The sequence below is a fragment of the Pteropus medius genome, unplaced genomic scaffold (genome assembly GCF_902729225.1).
Source record: "Pteropus medius unplaced genomic scaffold, Ma_sr-lr_union100, whole genome shotgun sequence".
NCBI lineage: Eukaryota > Metazoa > Chordata > Mammalia > Chiroptera > Pteropodidae > Pteropus > Pteropus medius.
The window spans coordinates 4,203,787-4,228,351 of record NW_024345600.1 but is presented as its reverse complement, the minus strand read 5'-3'; the positions used below and the strand labels follow the sequence as shown (position 1 = coordinate 4,228,351).

Sequence of the window (24,565 nt, the reverse complement as noted above, 5' to 3'; positions counted from 1 at the left end):
GCCGTGGGCGGGCTCCAGGCCGGAATTGGGGGTGAAGCTACAGCGTTGTACCCACATTCGGGGCGCGCGGATCCGAGGGGTCCCTGAGGGGGGCTCCTGAAGCTAAGATGGCGTCCTCAGCTGAGGGGGATGTGGGAACCGTGGCAGAGCTGGCGAGGGTACTGCAGTGGGGTTTCGAGGAGCTGAGCCTTAACAAGTTGGCAACGTCCCTGGGCGCGTCAGAACAGGCGCTGCGGCTCATGATCTCCATCTTCCTGGGTAAGGACCCTTGTGCCTCCCTCCGCCCCCTCGCAGAGTTCCCGGGGAATGGGGACGTGACCTACCCCTTTTGCTGGAGCCAGCCGCGAGGGCTTTGTGGGGTGCAGATGTGAATCCTAAAACACACCAACCAGCTGTTGAGAGAAAGGCAAGTCTTGTCTCGAGTATGGGAGTGCTGTGCCCTCTGAACCTCTTCACCTTTCTCTTCGACCCCTGTTGTACCCTTCTGACCTGTCATTTGGCGCCACCACCCTCTCACCATGCCGTGATTACCCCGTGTCCCCACGACCTGCCCTTATTTGTCTCTCTCTTGAGTTCTACTCTCTGTCCATGTGCACTGCTGTCTGTTATTAATATCAACTCTCACACGCGCGCTTCTTATCGATAGCACGAGTATTTTAGCCCTATGGGCCTCCTCAGCCCCTTATTCTCTGTTTTATGTATTGCCAACTCACATTACACTTTCGTCCCTTTTCTGCCCCATTTCTAACATTTTCTTATACCGTATGTTTTTTTCCCCCTTAACCACCACTTGTCATTTACTGGAATATCATTTTAATACTGGGCTTGAGAAACAGGACTGACAACCCCCTTAAAAACTATCCTTGCTACCCCAAGCGTTCATTACTTGTATGGTTCAAAGGATGTGGTATGTCTGAATTTATGCCACAACAAGCTGTGTTGTAACTGGTTTATAGGCTTTTCTACTACATCCTTCCTCCATGACTTTTTTAATATATGTAAGTAGCATGCTGCTTACAAACTGTGGGACCCTGGGCAAGCCACTTAATATCTCTGAACCCCAATTTTCTTACCTATGAAATGAAGACAATAACGCCTACCTGATAGGATTGCTGTAAAGTCTTCTAGGAACTCAAAGGTCAAGATTTGATATATATAAATATTTGGAAGGTTTTATGAAGGTTATGGGACTTTAAATAGTAGAATAAGGGTGGGGAAGAATTAAGCAAACAGGGCTGAGACAAGAGCAGAGGGTTAGAGAGCTGAACAATAATGAAGTTTGAGATGAAGTTGGGCAGATGTGGAATGCCTTAAATGCCAGAAAGATGTTTGGAGTTTTTCTAGTAGTCAGTAGAGACATCGACATATAATATCACCTAAGAGTATTAACCCCATCTAGATAATGGGAGAGGCATTAATTCATGTTTTAACAAGCTTGGCTAATATCATTGCCATTGGCCTATTACAAAGCAAACCAAGATAACCTTTCTTCAGATAAAAGTTGTCTTTTCTCTCCTTTGTAGAATTGTAAAACTTTAGAAGTGGAGGGAACGTTAGGTTGTGTGATTTCCTCAACATCATCCAGATCTAACCCACATTTATCAGCATGCCCATCTACAGTTCTTTACTCCACATTAGCTTTGAACTTTCCACTCCTTCCACCTTGTTTCTGACCCAGTTATTTGTTGGGATTGTAATTGGCAATTAAGAGTGTTTACATTCATTAGTCAGGAAACTCACTGTTGATTTCTCAACTATAAATTGTGAATGTACACAAGTATCAATGAATTATAAAGGGCAGCCTGTTAAATGGAGCTAGACCTGGAATTAGGACTTCGAATGTGTCCTTTTTGTGCTCACCGTCAAATATGGCCTGTGTACTCCTGGTGGGCTACTGCCGTTGTTCTGTCATGGGGCATACAACTGACTGAGAAATTGTTATCTCCATATCTTACCCTTCTGCTCTCATCTTCTCATTACCACCAATCATGAAAGTAACAAATACTTGGTATAATACATCTACCACACTCCTGAGCCATTGTGCCTCTTCGACCATTTCCTCTATCCCTTCTTCCTACCTCATATGTGCCACTGCCTTCAGTAACTCATAGTATTTCTCATTTTTAGATCAACTTGGGGCTTTATTTTGCCTCATATCAGGCATAGCTCTTCCACATGGATATAGAGGATGGTATTTACTAGATATAGATTAAATACATGCATGCAAACATAATTTAATAAGCCTGACATGTGCATGGAAGGAGTACATTCTGGTTGGAAATGTTTCCCCTACAAAGGTATTATCACTACTGTACTGTAACCTAGAAACCAGTAGCCTTTCAGCAATGGAGCTCCTGGGTCCTAAACTTAGCTCTCTTGGGGAACTGGGATACTGGAGGAAATCCTTGCTAAAGACACCAAGAAGGCCTAGAGTCCTAAATGATTTCTAGCTCAATTTCTTCTAATTTGAGGTTAATTTGGGTTAAAAGCACCAAAATGCAGGTACCCTGGAAGAAGAGTTAGGTTTATCAGACATTCATATTTTCAAGTGTGAATAACTTTGAATTAGATAGTCTCATTACTATTTTCTTAGCATCTTACTTTCCCTGCTTGAATTCTGTGTGCTGATCTTGGGGTGCAAAGCATTAAAGTACTAGCTTTCAAATCTTTTTGACTGAGACCCATAATACAAAATATGTTTTATGTCCTAACCAGTACATACATATGTAGACATGTATTTTAAACAAAAGTTTCAGGAAACATTACTTGTCTTACTACAGGCAGTCAGTTTAGCTATTTTCTGTTTTATTTTTTAGTACTGTATATAACCTACTAAATTGATTTCATGACCTATTAACAGGTTACAACAAGTAGTTTGAAAAATCCTGAGTTAGAGGCTATAATTTTTTTAATAAATTTATTTATTTAAAGTAGTTTCAAGTATACAGTACATTGGTTAGACATCTATAATGTTCATAAAATGATCCCCGCAATTGCTCCCTCCCTCCCCTGGCCCTCTACTTAGCCATCATATTATTGCTAACTACATTCCCTCTTCCATGCTCCCATGTCCAACTATCAACTACTAATTTGTACTTCTTTAACCCTTCACCCCATTCTCCCAGCCTCCCAACCCTCCTCCCCTCTGTCCACTATATTGTGAGTCCACCAAATTGTCCACTATATTTGTGAGTCTGTTTTTGATTAGTTTGTTCTTTTTGTTCCTTAGATAACACATATAAGTGAAATCATATGGTATCTATCTTTCTCTGTCTGACTTATTTCACTCAGCATAATAACCCCTAGGTCCATCCATGTCATTGCAAATGGTAGGATTTCATTTTTTCAATGGCTGAGTAATATTCCATAGTATATGTGAACCATAATTTCTTTATCTAATCGTCCGTTGATGGGCATTTAGGTTGCTTCCATATCTTCACTATTGTAAATTATGCTGCCATGAATATCGGAGTGCATAGATCTTTATGAATTATTGTTTTGGTTTTCTTTGGATAAATACCCAGAAGTGCAGTTGCTGGGTCAAAGGGTATACTCATTTTTAGTTTTTTGAGGAACCTTCAGACTGTTTTCCATAGCGGCTGTACCAATTTGCAATCTCACCAACAATGTATGAGGGTTCCCTTTTCTCCGCATCCTCGCCAATACTTGCTGTTTTTTGATTAGAGGCTGTAATTTTTAATATTCAGTATTTTAAGAAAAGGGTAAGCTTACCGCTGCTTTGGAGTACTGTGAACAGCCAGAAGACTCTGTTAAAGGTGTGTGTGTGTGTATGTTTGTTTTGTGTATAACTGCAGGGAGTTTGGTAGAAGATGAATTTTGCTACAAGCCCTGGTACTGGCAGATGCTACTGGAAAACATCTCCCCTTCAACACCTTGGGTCTCATCACTCCTTAGCATAATAACATGAAATGTTCTAAATAAATTTAATAAATGTACCTACAGTGCTTGACCCTGCAAGGGCAAAAGCAGTGATGCAGTATGAGTAATAGAACTCTGCACTCAAAGATAATTATGTACGGTTTGTTAGAGGGTAGGGAATGGGCGTGAGATAAGTACTCTAATAACCACAATAAAAGGCAGAAATCTGAGAGCCATAAGAGAATTACAAAGCTTCATGAGATTTAAAAAATTGGACCTTTAATGAACTTTGAAAGTTGAATAAGGTTTCAGCAGATTGACATGAAGGAATCGCCTGAGCAAAAACACTGAGGTAGTAATGTGTAGTGACTCATTCAAGAACAGTAAATAGTCCAGTTTGACTGAAACAGGACTTAAGTAGAGAAGTAGTGGAAAATAAGACTGGAAAGGTAGGTTATGGAACCTTGAAAGCCAAGGTAAGGAGTTTGTACTTCATTTAGTAGGATCACCTACTAAATTTAGTAGGATCCCATTGGAGATATTTGAAAGGGGAATTATGTGACCAAAGCTGTATTAGGAAGGTAATACAGTGTAGGATGATTTGAAGTGGACTTAGACAAAAGGTAGGGAAACTAATGAGAAGGAACAATGATCCAAATAGTTATAATGACTTGGAGGCAAGGTGGTTGCATGAAGAAGGGAAAGGAGGGATCTCATGTGAGGTATTTTTGAAATACAGAATCTTTCGAGAGGTAGATTTTGTAAACACTTCCATCTAAATAGCTGCTCGTGCCAGAAACCTAAGAATCAGCCTTGTCACCAGCTTTCACTCTCTCTTCACATCACAGTCACCAAGTCCTATCAGTATTACTTCCAAATTGTGTCTCAAATATATCCACTTTTCTCCATCACCACAGTCACTGATAGTCTGTCACCAGAACCACCTGGGTAACCTCCTGACTGGTCTCTTAATTCTGTTCTTGCCTCTCCGGTCCATTCTCCAAAAGTAGCCAGAGTGGTCTGATCTTGTGCCACTCCTGCTCAGAACCCTCAGAGTCTTCCATACATGGCTGGGAAGCCCTTGCCTGCTGATCCAGCCTCATCTCAAGCAAGCAGAGCTTTTTAACCACATGGCCATCTTTCAGTTCCTCAGAAATGACATTAAGCCCTTTCCTACCACAGAGCCCCTGTACCTGCTCATCCCACTGCCTAGAATGTTCTTCAGTTGTTATTCACCCGACAGATTCGTCTTTTGGGTCTCCATTCAAATTGTCACTTCCTCTGAGAGTGCGTTCCTGACTCTCATTTTAAAGTATGTCCCTTGTTGTACTTTCTCATCCTACCTGAAATTTCCTTCCAAGTATACATTGCAGGTTGTAATTATATATTTGTAGATGAGAACAGAAACCATGTAAGTTTTGTCTATCACAGTATACCCAGAGTTTAACACACACCCTGGCTTATAGACAAGGCACAATAAATATTTATTGAATAAGTCAATGAATAAATGAATGACTTGGCAACTGACTAAATGGAAGATAAAGAATTTAAAAAAAAAAAAAAAACTCAGCCCTCCTGCCTGGGTAGCTGGAAAGATGACAGTATCTTTCACAAATGCAGAAAGGGCATGAGGAAGGTTAAATATTACTTAGTGCCAAGTAATGATCTAGTTTGGGATTTACTTTAGGTTTTAAGGGTGCCTCTAGGTGTCTTGAGAGTTGTGAAGCCTAGTCTTGAGCTCAGGAAAGAAGTTGGGCTAAAGATACAGTTTTAGGAGTCCATATTAGTATCATAACTGAATCAGGGAGGGAATAAAATGTCATGGAAAAGCTTATATGGAGAGAAGAGAATCTAATTCATGTTGATTGAATATGTTTCTATCCCCGTATTGGTAATAACAATAGCTGACATTTATTAAGGATTTGCTGCATACCAGACATTGTTTGAAGAGCTCAACAGTACCCCACCTAAACCTTTTACCCATATGATAATTACAGTACTGTTATCATCTCCCTTGTGCAGATAGGAAACTGACCTACAAAGATTAAGTAACTTGCCTATGGTCACACCCATTTCTCCAACTCTGGAGTCCTTGCTCTTTACCTCATGGGGATTGAGAGGAGCTTGTGGGGGAAAGATAAATGCCTTTGATAACCTTTTCTCTTTTCACTCTGTGGTTAAATCAGGGTGTAACCAGCATATGAGAACCCGCTCAACATCCAAAGCTAGAGCAGGCCAAATGAAGCAGATGGCCACCCCGCTTAGTATGAGTGTTCTGTTGTCTTGGCCATGACTATGGCTTGGCTGTTAGACTCATCAAAAATTGCACTTGGGAGTAAAGATTCATTCCTTAAAGGTTCAGAATTAGCATCACTAGGGTTAGCAACTTTTAAAATCAAAGAGGTCCTGCAGTTTAGTTACCTTTGGACCAAAGTCAGGGCTGGCCCTTCAGAACTAAAACTGTTATTCAATGGAAAAAGCTTTCTTTAGGTAGCATTGAAATTACTAGAGACCAAAGCTAAGCTAGATGAAAATTAAACAGCATTAACTAAACAAATGGGACTTCTGACCATAATACAAAGCAGGGTCCAAGAATTCTACTACTGTAAAATAAGGGGGTGATCCTAAATGACTTTCAAGGCCTCTTTCAATTCTAAAAGTGTAGGTATATTCTACATTTTTAGACTTTATTCTAATCTACAGGCACAAATTTCATCATAAGCTAAAGCTTCCTGTTTTAGGGATTTCCTTTAAACATATTTTTTCAAACACTTATCTATATTCCAATATCTTACATTGCACAAAACTTCATGTTTTGAATGCCAGTGTAACTTTAATGTCAAATAGAATCATTTCTTTGCAGAAACATATGTAAATCAGGACCCATGAGATTATATGCACAAGCTAATTTAGCAAAAATAATTACATACTCACTGACATTAAATCTGTCTGGGCAGCCATGGGAACTCACTGGAGGTGTTCAGTCCTACAACCTTTTAAGCATGGGATTTGGTCTTTAAAAAGTAAATAGCATTTCAAGTGGACCTTAAAGAGTATGGAAGATTCTAGTCGGGTAGAGATAAATGAGGAGTTTTCCAACTGTAAAGAATAATGAGCATATATGTGGATATCAGGAAGAGTGAGACAAATCTGAGGAATTCAAGTAGTTCACTTTGGCTAGAAGAATAGTGGACCCAGAAAGGAATAGTAGAGAAAAACCCAGTAGGCCCTTTAGGTTGGGGGAGGGTTGCGGGGGTGGTGAGGGGATGTTGAGTAAGGTAGTAGGATGTGCATTGTCTCTAGAGACCTGCAGGCCAAGGTGCAAATTCTAGATTAAATATCTACTATCTGTTTTACCATAGAGTAATTATAATTACTCAATTTCAGCCATCTATTTCTTCATGTTCCCAAAAACCAGTCTTTACTAAAGAACTGAGGTTAAGATTTAGGTAGTTTATCTGATAAATAATTTTTAAATTATATTTAATTCATAGCAAACAGCAGTATTTTGAAACCAAATGCAAAATTTACATGAATTTAAAAAATAATGTAGTCATCAAAGAAATTTCTCATTTCTAGAGAACTATATCCTTTGTGCAGATGTGTTCATTCTCCTCTGCTCTGGAAAAATTTGAGAAGCATTTCATTGCTCATTGGGATGCTGTGAGAGCTAAATGAGATAAACTGTATGAATAGTTGACCTTGCCTGACCCAAGATAGCTTTAAATAATTGTCCTCTCTCTTCCCTCAATAAATATTTATCTCTTTCCTTTCCAAGGAGACTCAAAGTGTGGTTTTGGGACCAGCAGCATCAGTGTCTCCTAGGAACTTGTTAGAAATGCAGATTTCTCAGGTCTACTCCAGACCTACTAAATGAAAAATTCTGAAGATGGGCCCCAGTGATCTGTGTTTTAACAAGCCTGCCAGGTTATACTGATTACCCTGAAGTTTGAGGATCACTTGTTTAGTGTATAGTCATATGCCACATAACGACGTTTCCATCAAGACTGACCGCATATACAGCAGGGGTCCCATAAGATTATAATGAAGCTGAAAACTTCATACTATCTAATGATGTAGCTGTCGTAAGATTACTCACATGTTTGGGGCAATGCTGTTGTAAACAAACCTGTGCTGCCAATTGTATAAAAGTATAGCACATATAGTTAGGTATAGTACGTAATACTTGATAATGGTAATAAACAACTATGTTACTGGTTTATGTATTTACTGTACTGTAGTCTATTATTTTAAAGTGTACTCTTTTTCATGAGGTTGTTAGGCTAATAGTTCATCTTTCCTTTTCTTTCATGTATTAACCTCCTTGAGCAATATAGCATTCTCCTAATTGATTGCCTCACATTTTAAGGGGTATGGGGGCGAGCGGTGTGTGTGTGTGTGTGTACATTTTCCCAGCAGTTGCTGAAGTCAAAGGCCAGGAGATTTAGGGCCCACTTGGAGTTCTTTTGGTGAAGCAATAATAGCATCCTAGGACCCTCAAAGCCTACCTAAGTTGTATAGCCCAAAAGATGTTTTATGCATCTTTATGTCTTCCTATTTTCAAAATGGGGGGGGGTAATAAGACACTAAAAATGTGGATAAATAATTTCTAGATAAGACTTTCCCTTTGGCCTAAAATGGACTGATTTCAAATCTAAGTTCCTCCCTATTCAAGCAGTGGCTATGAAGGTAAGTGAGATTCATGAAACTCTGGACACCTTGAATGAAGGAGTCTGTCTAAGAATCATGTACCATAATTGTGAGCAATAGAGGCTTCTGATAGAAATGTCATTGCATTGTAACTGTAAGGACAGCTTGTCAGAAAGTAGATAGAAGATCAGGCCAAAAATGATCAGGCCCAGGTTTTGTTCTTGACTCACACGAAGTCCTCAAGTAGACTATTTAAATGCCCCACTCTAACCACAGGCTAAGTTTAAATTTAAAATAACATTTTGTCAATTAAAAATACATTTTAGTACAAGTATTCATGTTGCTATGGCATTTTTATTAGAAAAGCATACATAGTCATATCTGCTACATAAAATTATTAAAGTAGTAATTTTGTACACAATTAAGAATTCACTATAAAAAGAATTGAGGATTTGTATGCATATATTGTATACAGATCTGAGGAGAATATGAGGTCCCAAGAGGTTAAAGTTTTAATCGCTATATATTTATGTGCTCTAATCAGAGGTGGCACCCTCATGGTAAATGGCTTATAGCTCTTGAGGTTTCCAATTTCTGCTATGATAGCAATTCTAAACTCAGATGGACTTGGCCACTACTCTGGTTTACTGTCCATAAATATAAAACTTCTGTTTGCAAGCCAGCAAGAAGAAGCCAACTAGAATAGTATACTTTAAGTCTCCTATGGCATATACCTCAGACAGAAGTGTAAAAGATTGATTATAGCTGGAGTATAAATATACTGGGGCCCTAACTAAATATATTGAACCATAAGGGCTACTAGAAATCTTTATTCTTTAGCTAACGGATAATCTGACTCCACTTCTTAATTCTTCATTGGCTCTTCTAAAAGAGTAGGAAACTTATAAAATATATAACTTTTTAATATTTCTGAAAGTCCTTCCCAGATCTTCAAGTAATATTGAGATGCTGATACAGAATGAAATAGATTGTTTCCAGAGATAAATTGGAAAATTAAAAGCTTTTGATACCATCAAAAGATACTATCAAGAAAGTGAAAAGATAACTCATGGGATGAAAAAATATCTGCAAATCATATAACTGATAAGGGTCTAATATCCAGAATGTATCAAGAATTCTTATAACTCAATAAAAAGACAACCTAATTTAAAAATGGGCAAAGGATATGAATAGACATTTGTCTAAAGGAGACATAACAAATGGCTAATAAGCACATGGAAAGATGCTCAACATCACTAGTCAGAGAAATGCAAATCAGAACTACAGTGCCATACCACTTCACATCCATTAGGATGGCTATAATCAAAAATAAATAAGTGTTGATGATGATGTGAAGAAACTAGAACCCACATGCATTGCTGGTAAGAATGGCAAATAGCGCAGCCACTGGGGAAAACAGTTTGGCAGTTTCTCAAAGTTAAACAGTTACAGCATGACCCAGCAATTCCACTCCTAATTCTATAGTATACTCAAAAGAATTAAAAGCATATGCTTACAAAAACTTGTATACGAATGTTCATAGCATTATTATATTAGCTAAAAAGTAGAAACAACCCAGTTGTACCCTAACTGATGAATGGTTAAACAAAATGTTATATATTCATACAATGGAGTAATATTTGCCCATTAAAAGGATTGAAGTACTGATATTTGCTACAACATGGATGAACTTTGAAAACGTGAAAGTGAAAAAGGACACAAATGGCCACATGTTGTATGATTCCATTTATATGAGATGCCCAGAATAAGCAAATCCATAAAGACAAAGTAGATCGGTAGTTGTCAAATTAAGAAGACAGTTGAATTGGGAGTGACTGCTAAGAGGTATGGAGTTTCTTGTTAAGGCAATGGAAATGTTCTGCCATTAGATAGTGGAGATGGTTGCATAGCATTGTGAATATACTAAAATTCAATGAAGTGTACATTTTAAAAAAGTATAAAGATGATCTATATATGATCACAGAGCTAGAGAACCCAACAAACAATTATGCCTATTCACATTCATAAGGACAATTAAAGGGTGTGATGCTATTATCTTTTCTCCCATTAGAATCTTAGCTGGGTAAAAAAGTTTATTGTTTCATTTGCTGAAATACCTGCTGAGAAAAAGAAGTCTCACCTATCAGTTTTGTTGTGGTGGTTGATTATTTTTTTAAATAATCCGGGGTTTGCAGGACCTGAAGTTCATATAATCTTAGGAACCTTATTTAAGAAAAAAAAATACAAAAATACCTTACAAGTTTTACAAAACTAAGTTGCAAGCTCCACCCCTACCCCACCTCCAGGGCTTTAAAAGGGACCTATGTAAATGAAAGGCCTTGAAACTGAAGCTTTAGTAGCTTCTTAGCAAATTGGATTCTTCCTGGGAGTACTGGGTGCAACTTACAGACCTTTATTTCTGAAAGTTGCTATAGGCTTCATTTTGTTAAATCAGATCAAGGTGGGCAAATGCCAAAATTTCCCTCTACTAGATTAGTGGCTTGAGCCTGAGATTTTTTATTTTAAATCAGTTAAAATAATACTCATATTTCAAGAAATCAGGTATAGATATGCTTATATAAAATATCTGCCCATACATAGAATAAATATTTTTAAAGTTGCCTAAAGGAAGTACATATATGATGCTTTTACAACTATTTTCTCTTATAATCTGCACAATAGCCTGCAAGATGGCTGGTATTTTTTCCTGTTTCACAGATGAAGAAATTGAGGTACAAAGAATCTAAGTAATTGGCCCAAACTGCAGAACTGAATTTCTAAAGTAGATTACTTTTGATTCCTAAGTCCAGGGATGTTCAACAGGCATACCCTGGAGATATCGCAGGTTCTGTTCCAGACCACCGCAGTGAAGCGAGGGTCGAGTGTCGCAATAAAGCAAGTGGTAATGAGGGTCTTTGCTAATGAGGGTCTTGACTTCAGTTTGTAAAAACCACAACACCTAGGAAGTGCAATAAAAAAAGCAAAGTACGATAAAAGGAGGTATGCCTGCACTTGATCAGATAATCTGGCTAGAAGTTGCCACCATGTAGTTTACTAACTTCAAAATAATTAAAATGTGATAAAATGCACTGAATATAGGCAACAGGGATGTCATTTTATCCCTACTAAAGGTATTTCAGTGTCTTAAAGCATCTCAAAGTCAATCTAGACATCTGTTGTCTCTCTTCTGCTAAAATGAAGAAATGGCAGTCAGTAGCCTCTTTCAGCTTTAACATTCTTTCAATCTATAAACTTTTGTAGACTCTTTTAGGAAAAAATTATCTGAAGTAACAAAATGAGTATTGACCATTTGAACAAACTCTAGTAATATAGAAAAATACTATAATCCAAGTGTTCAAACATAAAGATAATGTTCTTGACATCCCTGTTGCCATCTCATCAGACTTAACATACTCATGAGGGCTTGCCGCTAATGGATGACTAACTTTCCTGGGCTAAGAAACTAGTGAGAACCTATGAGTGTCTACTTTCTGTAGCATAACAACCAAGGAGGTTGGTGACATCAAAGTAAGTCTTTTGTTGTATCTTAACTTTGCAGCTTTTGCGGCAGGTTTCACCAGTCAGTCAACATGTGAGCATATCAGGCACTAGCACTAAGTTTAAGAAGGCCTTACTTGGCTTAAATGGAACAATTAAAGAATTACTTTCAGCAGGACTTTGGGGCAGTTCAAGTTTAGGTTATTTGGTTGGGTTAAGTAACTAAAAAACTAATATTTCTTACCCTTCATAACAACCCTTTTCTTTCTCACAAGTAACTGCCATCCACTAGTGGACCTTTAAAATGTCCACTCTGTTCTTTTATTCCCAGGTCATTTTGATCACTTGTCCTAGTTCCCCAAATCTTATTCCACAATTGCCAAAATGTTTGAGGTACTCAGCTGGAGGTAACTTTCAGAAATGAACTGCTGTATTCTTACTGCAGGGTAGGGACAGGGAGGCCCAAGAATTAGATTAACAAAGAAAGTACGGGAGAGCACCTATATTTAGCATTAAAATGAAGTTTTTAAATGTGTTTAGATAGGAAGGTAAGCAAACATAAACATGGGTGTGCATAAACAGGTGCCGGAGTATAGATAGTTATTGAGAAATCAAAGAATAATACAGCTGTAGTTTTAAAAGCGCACAGCTAGTTATTAGTGATTCACTCGCAGGTCGCTGCCAAGAGCGAAGGCATGAGGCAAGAATATCAGAATGGAAATCAAGTGATGTGGATTCTAATTTGAGCTGTGCTCTATTAACCTTGGGCATGCCAGTTATCCCCTTTGGGCCTCAGTTTCTTATCTATCTAATGAAGGGTTTGGAGTCAGTGATTTCTAAGCTGTCTTCAGTTCTAAGAATCTGTATACCTGATGAATAACTAGTCAGCACATGACTCAGCTCTAGCTATAAGAGGGATGTACAAGGTATATTGGCACCTTGCCCTTACTATCAACAAGGCTTAATCTGGTAAACAAAGGACCAGTTCTGAACAAATTCCAGAGGTGAGCTTCATCCCAACCTAAATATCCATAATCTACCAGTGTCAGCCCCAGCTGACTGCAATTAGTAACTAAGTTTTTAGCACTAAGTGTCTAATCAGTTACCTATCACTTAAATAGTGTCAAGCAGGGCTTAATTCTGCATCTTATTTCTATATGTCTTCCTTTTCTCTGCATAGTTATTTAGCACAAGGAATGTCCACTTTGGTGAAAGAACAGGGAAAATTTTTGAGTGGCAGACCTTCAAAGTAGAAATAATGTTAAAATTCTCATGTGAAAATATTTGATAAAAATACACTACAACTAAGCCATGTCCGAAAGTAGACCTATTTTATATTCTAGTCTGTGATTCTTGGGAAAATTTAACTGAGATTTGATTAAAAGAGTAGATAGATCTTAACTGTGGCCTTCTAATATTGCCCAAAGCAAAATATTCTTTGTCTATGGTAACATCCCATAATCTAGAAAAATGACAACATCCAGATGAGATAAAGGAAGTTTTTTTTTTTTTTTGATCATCTCTTTTAACTAGAAATTCCATAGAGTGGTCATAATCTTAGTAAAAACAATCTCTAAAGAGCAGTGACAGACACTATCTTTTTTTTTTTTTTTAGCTTCTGTCCCCTATCCTTTATCTCTAACTACAAATATGAATTTTGAATTGAGTTTCAGTGACTTTAAGGAGCCCATCTAAACCAGATCTCACAAGAAGTAAAGGAGAGGTTCAGAGTGATAGCCTGGGCCACAATGCTGAAGGCTAAGAAAGAAATTGATAGACAAGAACTAGGAGTGACCAAAATTCTAGGAGACTGACTGCAAAAGGAATAAGTGAAAAATGAACAGTAGCTAAAAGCAGCAGCAAAAGGACGAGAGTAGATGGGAGGAGGGCTAGAGGGCTAGAGGGTTGAGGTAGAAGAGATAATGAGCTAAGTGGCTAAATCATGGACTTAGAGGTAGACCATGGATTAGAATCCAGCTTCATCAATTACTAGCTACTAAACACAGGTTAGATAACTACTTTGATTTGTTTGCTTACTCATAAAATGAAAGCAATATTATTATTATTTACCTCATAGAGTTGTACAAATTAAGTGGGAATAATGTATGTAAAGTGCCTAATTCAATGCATGACACTCAGTAAGTGTTCAATAAAGGTTAGTTGCTGGTACTGATGATAATAATAGTTGTTATTGAGAAGAAAAGAATAAGGAAGATAGCAAAAACAATCATAAAGGAAGTTCCCAAATAAGACTGGTACGGGTAGAATTCAGAGGACTGAGGCCAAAGGGAAGGAGACGTTTAGAAAGAAAAGAGGGACATTTTCCTCTGAATCTGGAGGAAAGGGAAAAAATATGGATTTCGAGCAGAGCTTTTTAAGTTTTCTCATAGACAGTTCCCTAAAGTGGTAGAAGACTAAATGTATGCTCTCAGGGGCTCTGGAGTCCTTAGCACAAAGTGGGTGTTAAAAGACAAAAAGTCTTGAAGTCTCATATTGTATCTTTAAAATACAAGGGAACTTTGCATTCTATTTTGTATGATTTGTTTTAATATAATTAAGTTACTTAACAGTTAAATTACTTAAAATTTTTTTCTGCAAAACTTCTAGTAGATGTGCTAAGATCTGGCTAAACCAACATATAGCGGTTCTAATTCCATCTTCTCCTTCACACTTGCCAAAACATGCTTTATTTTCTTTTCACCAGAGCCTTATGAACCACTGACTGATCAAATGGGGTCGTAGCCTATTCCTACAGAGCCCAGAAATAGCTATACAAGATGAAAGGCAAAGAAATTTACCAAACTTTAATGAAAACAGCCAATTTCTATTTCTTCAAATGAAACCTCAGAACTACTAGAATTAATAAGTAATTACATAACTATTGTACTGAAAATAAGGAGTTCTCCTAGCAACTAGGTTGTAAGAGATCCTAGTCCCTGACTCCAGCAGCACTCAGGCCTGAGTAGACATCCAGTGACTGGAGAACACAGCTGCATACGCTCCGTGTGCTTGATGACCTGAACCCCTGAAGAGGACCAGACGCCGCGTACCCCAGCAGTCTGCGCTAAGGTCACAACATTTGGAATGCCCTTGGTGTTGCTCTTGGAACACTCCCATTTTAGTAGGAGACCCGGGTTTAGAGGGTAGGGTAGGTCATCATCCTTCATCTGCGAATAAGTTTCTAAAGGCCCTTCTTTAAACAATCAAAAAAGAAACAGTTATAGTGCTGCAGAACAAGTTCTTTAAAACCTCCAGACCAGGTTTCTAAAACAAACCTCTGCCTGTTTGATGCTATTGAAGGAAAGACAGCAGCTCTCAGTCATCAAGCTCAGAATTTTATTCTCAGGACCTAGTAAGTGCTCCTTTCTTGCACTAGGATTTTAGTAAGGCTGGGCTTCTTAACCCTGGCTGCACATCAGATCACTGAGACCTACTGAATCAGACTCTGACAGGTGGGGAGGAGGGTCAGGAGGTGCTTTCATTGTTTTTTAAAGATTCTTCAGGTGATTGTGGCCACTATACTAAGCTTTGGTTCTCACAAGAAAGCATGAAGACTCAGAAACAGCTTCTAGGACAACGTCCTCAACAAAAACAGCACATCCCTGAAGGGCTGACTGGGCAGCCAGGCTCCAAAGCCTGTTGAGCTGAGCAGCAGCCAAGAACAAGGTTTGGTGTTTACACACTCAAAATCAGCTCTGGGTTGTCACAGCAACTCACCCCGGCACATTTCCTTCTTCCCCTTTGCAACTTCAGTCCAGGCTTTGCTGTTCTCTGTTATGATCTTAATGTTCTTGGTAACCTTAACGGCCTGCCGCATTCTTTTTTTTTCCTGCCAATTGCTCCATCGTCTTACCATATGTTTACTAGTGTGCAGTAATTCTTCACCTGTCTGTGTAGAGCTCAACAACCTCAAATATACCCCCAAACTACACCCAAAAACAGGTAATAGCACAAAGGATCTTGAGTGGCCAGAACAGATGTTACCAGGCTAAGCACTAAGTCTATAAGGAAAGCACTCAAGACCTTTGCTCTTGTCTTATATCTTTTTTCACATTTTTAAAACAGTTATGGTTTCTAAGGCCCACAGTAAATTTGGAGGGAGAATAATTATTCTTGGCAGGATCAAGAAGTGACTACTGATCCCTGCATAGGAAGGAAAGGGGCAGAAAAGCCCTAAGAAATGGATACAAGCACTCAGAATACAGGACAGTGTACGCCCTACAAGAGCCAAAACAAACACTTTGACACACCTCAACAGGTCATAAACCCATCCTGACTTTATTCTAGAATAATAATGAGCCGGGGCACCAAAAAAATGTTAAATTATACTCAATTTAAGGAAGCAGAGTAATGTGTTTTTTAATTTCAAGCATTCCAAATGCCTCAGCATTTTGGTTATTCCAGTTGGTTAAGGTTTTTAGTGTTTAAAGAAGTAAACTCTTAGATATCCAGAACTTTTTTTTTTTAATGCCTATAGCGCCCAGTCTTCCTAAGTGGTCTCCCATTTAAGTACTAACCAGGCCCAACCCTGCTTAGCTTCCAAAATCAGATGGGATCAGGCGTGTTCAGGGTGGCATGGCCATAGACTTATCTAGAACTTTTTTGAGTACTCTAGATAATTAATATCTATCCTGTTTATTGTTTATATTCATTTATAGCCCTATTCCTAAAACATTAAAAATAAAACACAAAAGGCTTAAAGGAGTCAGATCTTATTCTATATACTTTCTGTTACCTGGCTCTGGTTCTTAGCAATACTTGCTGACAACTTGGTGTTCTGTCCTTGCCAAATTTGATATGTGATATGTATGAGACTTGATCCTGTTTCTTTGTTCATTCATATGACTGTGAAGGGTCATAGATGTTTCTTTCTCCCTTGAACCTAGTAATCCTATATCACTTCATCTTAGCTAGCTAGAAAATAAACCATCTTGCCACCTCATCCCACATTATATGCTCTATAAACAAAACCTGCCATATAGTAGGCATTTAACAAACATTTGTAGAATAAATGAATGAGCCAATAATCCACAGGATATCTATAAAATTAACTACTTGCATGAAGCTATAAATTTGATAAAGAGCCTAGCCCATTACGGGAACAGCTATCAACACCAGCAGATCCTGGCACCAAGAAGATCAAATGATGGGTACACTGTTATGTAAAAAAATATAGGTTACATAAGTACACAGGCTATGATCATAAATTTTAAAAAGTATGGGAAAAAAGACTAGGACATAAGGTAATTGTACAGCATGATTATCCATTTATTTATTCACTTAATAAATAATTAAGTGCTTTCTTTGTATATGACACTCTTCTAAGCATTTCAGAGTTAACCAGATTCACAACTATATTGCCAATGATAAACTAACTGCAGCTTATAATTTAAAAGCAAGAATTGCAGCAACTGTAAACAAGGACTAACTCAAGAACACAGTCCAATGATAGGATAGGTAAAGTGTCCTTCCAAAACACAGTAGGGATTCTAGTTCTTCACATGTGCACTACAATAGGAATGTTGGCAAGCACATCAGCCAGACTTGTTGATAGAACACTGAGTGTGAGTGTGTAGTAACACCGCGGAAGATGCTAACTTTACTGTGGGAATACCAAGTGTTATTGAGCCTTTTAATTCAGTAAGCAACCCTTGGCCGTGAATAATCAGTTCATGGCCCATCAGGAGATCCACTATAGTTCAGTTGTGGCCCTGGGACCATACTCTTTCTGAATCACAGCTTTAGCAGACATTTTTCCAGTATCTCTAATGGATTTATAACTTTGTGGATGCTCAGACCTCAGTATCTTGTAACTGCTATGCAACTGTATAGGCAGTCAGCAATACCAGTTTATAGCCTGGTATTCATTTATATTTATCCTCTTAATAATCCAGCAGATAATACTCTGCTAACAGGATGGGGGAAAATTATAATAGATCATAAAAGTGTAAAATAGTGTTTCTGGGCATAGTTAGGTACCCTCAATTCCTTGTATCATTTAAGAAAAACTCAAGAGAATTCCTAGCAAATTTAATAGGCTATAAATGAAACCTAGCCTTAGGACCCGGTTTCATATTGCCTTGATATAAAATTACTATCTTCGGTTTTTAAAGTGTATTTACAAAGAGACTTTTGATTCTTGGGGATACTGTTATCTTCTCTGTCGACATCCATATAATGTATGTTTTTTCCCCTCTAGGCTGAGTATCATGCCAGATAAACTTCCAAAGCAAAAAAAACTGGGAGAGCACCAGGCACAAGTAACCCTCTTCTGATCTCCCCTCAGGTTACCCCTTGGCTTTGTTTTATCGGCATTACCTTTTCTACAAGGACAGCTACCTCATCCATCTCTTCCACGCCTTTACAGGCCTCTCAATTGCTTATTTTAACTTTGGTGAGTAAACTGATTTAGCAGTGGCACTGCGATTACAGGGAACCTGGGAAGGAACAGACTCGAACAAAATTTCCTGGAGAGAATTTGATGGATAGGGACATTATCCTGCTCTTCTTGCAAAGAAAGGGTTTGTGTAGACCAGTACACAGCTTAAATTCTCCTTTTATGCACAATCCTCTCCCAGATAAAACATTTGAGAGTGGTTACCCTTGCCAGACCCCATCAACAGGGAAGCATCAGTTTCTCTCTGTTGTGGCTATAACTGGATGACAGATCCAAGCAGTTCCCTCAGGAGCAACACTGAGCTCAAGTATTAAGAAATACAATTAATTCATACAATTAATTTCCTTCCTTTCCTCCAAAATATGAGGCTGTTTTGGAAAAAAAAAATTTCTAATACCAAAGTTTTTTCTTTATGTATTCTTTGTGTTTAGAAGTCTCAGGAAGGGTGGGAATGCCAAAAATAAATAAATAATAAAAATAAAATTTGCTCTGTTCTGCACCCAGGAAACCAACTCTTCCATTCCCTACTATGTATCGTCCTTCAGTTCCTCATCCTGCGACTAATGGGCCGCACCGTCACTGCTGTCCTCACTACCTTTTGCTTCCAGATGGTAAATGTTTTTCCCTGACAGCAGTTTGGGAGTGGGAGGAAGTTGGGGACTGTGGTGTAGGAAAAGCAGTGAACTAGGAGATGTCTAATTTCTGTCCTTTCTCCTGACAACACTTGGCAGTATGACTTTGGGTAGTCACTTTACACAGGCCTCATCTGTGTTTCATCTGCAGATGGCAATAATAATACTTTACCTGCCTCAAGGAAAGGGTGCCAGTTAATCTTTTGCATAGGACTGTGCATTAAGGTTCTTTGGTTCTGGCCAGTATGAGCCCAGCTGTCCATGAGGGGAGTAACTTAAAGACAAGGCAGAAAATCAACTTAGAATGAGCGACAGAATCTGAACATCTAAATTCTCAGTTTAGCCCACATTTTGCTGAGAAACCTTGAGCAAGTCTCTCCCCCTTTATAGGCTCAGTTTCTCCATTTAGAGGATGAGACTTTAATGATGAGACTAGGAGAAAGGAAAAATGAAGGACTATATTGGATTTCAGGGCAGGGAGGAAATAAATCATAACAATAGTAAATACTTCCCCTCTCCTAGGCTTACCTTCTTGCCGGATATTATTACACAGCCACTGGCAACTACGATATCAAGTGGACAATGCCACATTGTGTTCTTACCTTGAAGCTGATTGGTGAGTGATGGGTCACTACCTTCCCCAACTACACCTAGGCTCCTCCCCATCTGACCATTAACTTACTCTGCACTCTCCCCCAACACTCCTGGCTACCCCAAGTCCACAGGCCACATCCTCAGTGTCCTCGCCCTCTCTCTAGCCACAACTTCTCTCTCTGCTCAGGTTTGGCTGTTGACTACTTTGACGGAGGGAGAGAACAGGTAAGTACGATTCCTCCACAGAGAGGTTAAGGAAGGAGAAAGACCGTTGTTACCAAAAGACTGGACCAGAATGCCAGGAGCAGAGCCTCTTCCTCGTTCCCAACCTCTGTGAACTCTATCAGATAGCATTGAGTAAGGATCAGCAAACCTAATTTGCCTAGATCCAGCTTTTGCACAAAGTCCAGAGATCAATGCCAGCAAGGCATTGGGAAAGGCAGCAGCAGTCAACTGTTGCTTAAGCTACCCCTACACACACTCGTTTCCAAGTGAAGCAACTACTTTTCTCCGTTATCATCCCCTCAGAGATGGCTGTTTGCAGAACCAGTTCAGTGGGCCACCAGGGAGGGGAACACGCAAACTGGCTCTTGCGGGGAGATTCAAGGCTGTCCTGAACCATTCATTCTCTTCTCGGCATAGAATTCCTTGTCCTCTGAGCAACAGAAAAATGCCATACGGGGTGTCCCTTCCCTGCTGGAAGTTGCTGGTTTCTCCTACTTCTATGGGGCCTTCTTGGTAGGGCCCCAGTTCTCAATGAACCACTACATGAAGCTGGTGCAGGGACAGCTGACTGACATACCAGGGAAGATACCAAACAGGTAATTGCCCCTCCTGGTCAAGACCTCTGTGTAGGTGTCTTACCCACTATAAAGCTACTTCTGATGTGACTTTCCTGAAGGCCAGCCCCAGCTGCATTCTCCAGTGTGGCGCTGGCTCCCAGGCCCGTGCCACACAGGCCCTGGACTGTCTTAACAGGCACTCCACACCTGCTCGCTGCAGGCAGTGGGCGCTTTTCAGCTTAGGTCGCTTCCAGCCATCTATTCTGACCACGTAGTACAAACATAAAAATTCACTTTTATGCCACAGGATTTTGCTTAAACCAGTCATGTCCCTGCCTTGAATAGCCATTTTCTTAGTTTAAAAAAATAGATTAAATCTATGGAAATGTATATAAATATATACGAATATACGACAGGAAATTTAAGTTACCAGAAAAATCCCTTCACTGAGAACATGTCCAGCCTATGTTTGAGCATCGGTTCAAACAAGATAGGAAGGAGTGGATTCAAACTTGGTATCATCTCCTATGCATTGGGTTTTCTGTCCCAGTAGACTGAGGACACTGGTGAGACCTTGAGATCAGTAGTATTCCTGAGGGGAAGCACCACAGACTCGACACACTGTTCCCCGCGCCACTGCCCTTCGTTTCCTGTAACTCGCAGGAGTTTGCAGTCACCATTTCCAATACCAACCACAGAGAAGTCTTTACCTGAGACTAACTGAGCATAGACTTGGGCAGCAGAGCTATTCGTCCCATCCCAGATGAGTAGCCACACTCTAAAACACTCCCTCCATGATTGAAGGTCAGAGGGTGAAGGGACTGGCCTCTGCGTGTTGTGACCTTTTATGTTCCTTTCCAGCACCATACCTGCTCTCAAGCGCCTGAGTCTTGGCCTTGTCTACCTGGTGGGCCACGTCCTGCTGAGCCCGCACATCACAGAAAACTATCTCCTCTCTGAAGACTATGAAGTGAGTGGCTACTAAAGCAGCAGCAGTGTGACTGCATCCGAGATAGAAAATGGACAGGCAAGGATCCCTGTAGATAGCCAAGAAGTGGGTAATGCCATCTACAAACGCATGTTGATTTTGCTCTAGATCTGTGAGAGTTGGTGTCAATGCCAGCCGGGTCGAGACATGTTCATCAGCCAGCACTGAACGACCTTCGCGGGCACAGGGCTGTGCCAGGTGCACTTTTAGCACCCCTTACCTTCCCCAAGAACAGCTCTTAGCTTGCTGTATTACAGCCCAGTGACTCCTTGGAGCATAGCAGCTTCTGGTCCTTTCCAGCCTGTTTCTTCTCTTGATAGATTGGGGGCTCCTAAGGAAATTCAAAATGCAAGGGAAGGGGAAGTGCTGGCTTTTGTGCCTGCCCAGCCGAAAGGCTTGCAACAGTTCCATACCCACTCTGGGTAGGTTGCCTCCTTAAATTAACACTGAGCATGGATACCGAAAAGTCCCTTGGTACATAGTGTCCCAGATGCTCAGTCCTTTAGGGAAAAAGTTAAGGACAATGCTTTTTCTGGGACTCTCCAAGGAAAAGGAGGTGAATGGATGTTCACTGGGCTCCCTGCTTATTCCTCTTGGCGTATTATATAGAGGCGATTAAGCACGCTGTCAGGTAGATGTGAAGTAGTCAACCATGAAGGAAATTCATCCAGCCTAGGTGGTATCCCTAATACATGTGTTCTTTCTTTTCTCAAGAACCACTCTTTTTGGTTCCGCTGCATGTACATGCTGATCTGGGGCAAGTTTGTACTGTACAAATATGTCACCTGTTGGCTGGTCACAGTAAGTAGAAAAAATGAAACAGGGTCATATTTAGACAAGCAGGGGGTGGGGAGGGATGAGGAGGAGTGGCCAGAACCCTGACTGACTCGGTCCTACCCTCAGGAGGGAGTATGCATCTTGACGGGGCTAGGCTTCAACGACTTTGATGAAAACAGAAAGGCAAAGTGGGATGCCTGTGCTAACATGAAGGTGTGGCTCTTTGAAACGACCCCCCGCTTCACTGGCACCATCGCCTCTTTCAACACCAACACCAATGCCTGGGTGGCCCGGTAAGCAGCAGGAAGAAAGGCCTAGACTCTAGCTCCCACCTTCTGCCGCTTTTCCGGATTCGAGGGCAGGAGTGTATTATATCACTTCTTTCCATCTTTTCTCACTTTGGGTAGAACCTCCAGTCATTCTTACACATACCCCTCCATCCCCCCAAAAACTTCCTGTCATATTTGAAAAACAAAAGCAAGATATGTTAAGTGCCTTAAGTCCTACGTTTTAATCCCAGTCCTGCCACTGGTTTTATGTTCTCCATTGCCCTATTTAGAAACACTCGTTATTAGTCCCACCACTAAAGTGTAAACGGCATGAGTAGAGGACTGGTCTGTCCTGTTCACTGCAACTTTGTCAGGTACTTAGTATGCACTGGTCATTTATCTGTTGTATGAAGTGGCTTGCCCAAGTTCACCCAGCTTATTTAGCCTTGGGTCTATTTTCTGTCTCTGAGATGCCAACTTCACAGCCTTTCATTTCCACAGCTAATCAGATGGCACTGCATCCCTCACACCAGGTAGCCCCAAGTGGGAGCCAGCCACCACCACTGCGCTCCCCAGGGAGCTGAGAACCTATAGGCAGGATAATGGGAGTGCAAGGACTAGTCTGAGGCTCATCCTTACCCACCCTTTTCTCTAGTTACATCTTCAAACGACTCAAGTTCCTTGGAAATAAAGAACTATCCCAGGGTCTCTCGTTGCTATTCTTGGCCTTCTGGCATGGCCTACACTCAGGATACCTGATCTGCTTCCAGATGGAATTCCTCATTGTTATCGTGGAAAGACAGGTAGGCCTTAAGGGTGGTAGGTGAAAAAAGAAAATGAGACGGGGCAAGACACTGAGTAGCTCTCCCCTTCCTCCTCAGGCTGCCAGGCTAATTCGGGACAGCCCAACCCTGAGCAACTTGGCTTCCATTACTGTCCTACAACCCTTCTACTATTTGGTGCAGCAGACCATCCACTGGCTCTTCATGGGTTACTCAATGACTGCTTTCTGCCTTTTCACGTGGGACAAATGGATTAAGGTAAGCAAAGGCCTGCTTGCAAGGATGGGAAGGAATTACTAAAACCTCGAGTAATAAAGGATATTATATTCCATGGCCTGTTTACCTCAGTGGCCTGTCTCTCCCCGCAGGTATATAAATCCATCTATTTTCTTGGCCACATCTTCTTCTTGAGCCTACTAGTGATATTGCCTTATCTTTACAAAGCAATGGTGCCAAGGAAAGAGAAGTTAAAGAAAATGGAATAATCTATTTCCCTAGTAAGTAAACATCTCTACAGCTAATCTGAAACTACTAGGTTACAGGATAAAGCAACAGATTTGGGGTAGGGGGAGAGTGTTGGGAATTTGGAGTGAATCTCAAGGTAGCCTGGCTTATAGAGGAAAAGTACTGATTACTCTAACTTAGCATGCTAGGAAGAAGCTAGAAGGGCTAAGACCAGGAAGTCTTCTGCCTTTTCACATGGGACAAATAGATTAAGGCAGGAGAAGTAACTGACCAGCCTTCCTATCAAATTTCTTTTCTTGTAGGTGGCCTAGAGCAAGACTGGTGCAGAAATGACTTGTCTCCCCTTTTACAGCACTTCTTCACCCCAGAGCACAGAAAACATAAAAGCCAGGGAGTGGAAAGACATGGCACTCCCAGCTGTGCCTCTACTGCCAGCCAAGTCTTCATTTGGGCCAAAGGGGACACTCTTGTGGGAGGAGTAGAGGGACCCATGTCTCCCCTCTGGGCTCCCCCATGCACGTTGCCTTATCTCTTCCCCTCTACCCAGGAATCTGTTGTTTTTCTTCTGCCAATTTACTATGACTGTATATGTGCCGCTACCACCACCGCCCCCCATGGGGGAAGGGGGTACAAGGCCCTGCCTGCTCCACTTTTTCTACCTTGGAACTGTACCAGATAAAATCACTTGTTTGTTCAGTTTTTCACTGCTAGCATTCCTGGCTGCTTTCTGTTAAACACAATTCATGTTTGCCATGGCTTCAATAATCAGGGCTATCTTTTAGAGTACAGTAACTGCAAAAGTTTGGAGCTAAAGCCCACCTTCAAAACCTGGAACCAAACTGCAAACATCTT

At 40.3% G+C, this 24,565-nt stretch overlaps 1 protein-coding gene and 1 pseudogene across 2 annotated transcripts; one reads left to right on the top strand and one right to left on the bottom strand.

Moving 5' to 3' along the window:
• On the top strand, window positions 1-24,417 carry LPCAT3 (lysophosphatidylcholine acyltransferase 3). Of its 2 annotated transcripts, none has more exons than XM_039874226.1 (13): window positions 1-258; window positions 18,314-18,421; window positions 18,929-19,035; window positions 19,579-19,672; window positions 19,838-19,875; window positions 20,293-20,471; window positions 21,294-21,402; window positions 22,135-22,221; window positions 22,324-22,490; window positions 23,122-23,269; window positions 23,348-23,506; window positions 23,617-23,745; window positions 24,066-24,417. In XM_039874226.1, the coding sequence occupies exons 1-12, from the start codon at window positions 108-110 to the stop codon at window positions 23,731-23,733; spliced, it is 1,464 nt and encodes a 487-aa protein (XP_039730160.1). In that variant the 5' UTR covers window positions 1-107; the 3' UTR covers window positions 23,734-23,745; window positions 24,066-24,417. The 2 variants fall into 2 exon arrangements, with proteins under 2 accessions (XP_039730160.1, XP_039730159.1); XM_039874225.1 differs by having other exon boundaries at window positions 24,016-24,417.
• On the bottom strand, window positions 16,496-16,614 carry LOC120611781 (uncharacterized; annotated as a pseudogene).
• Window positions 24,418-24,565: the final 148 nt, after the last annotated feature.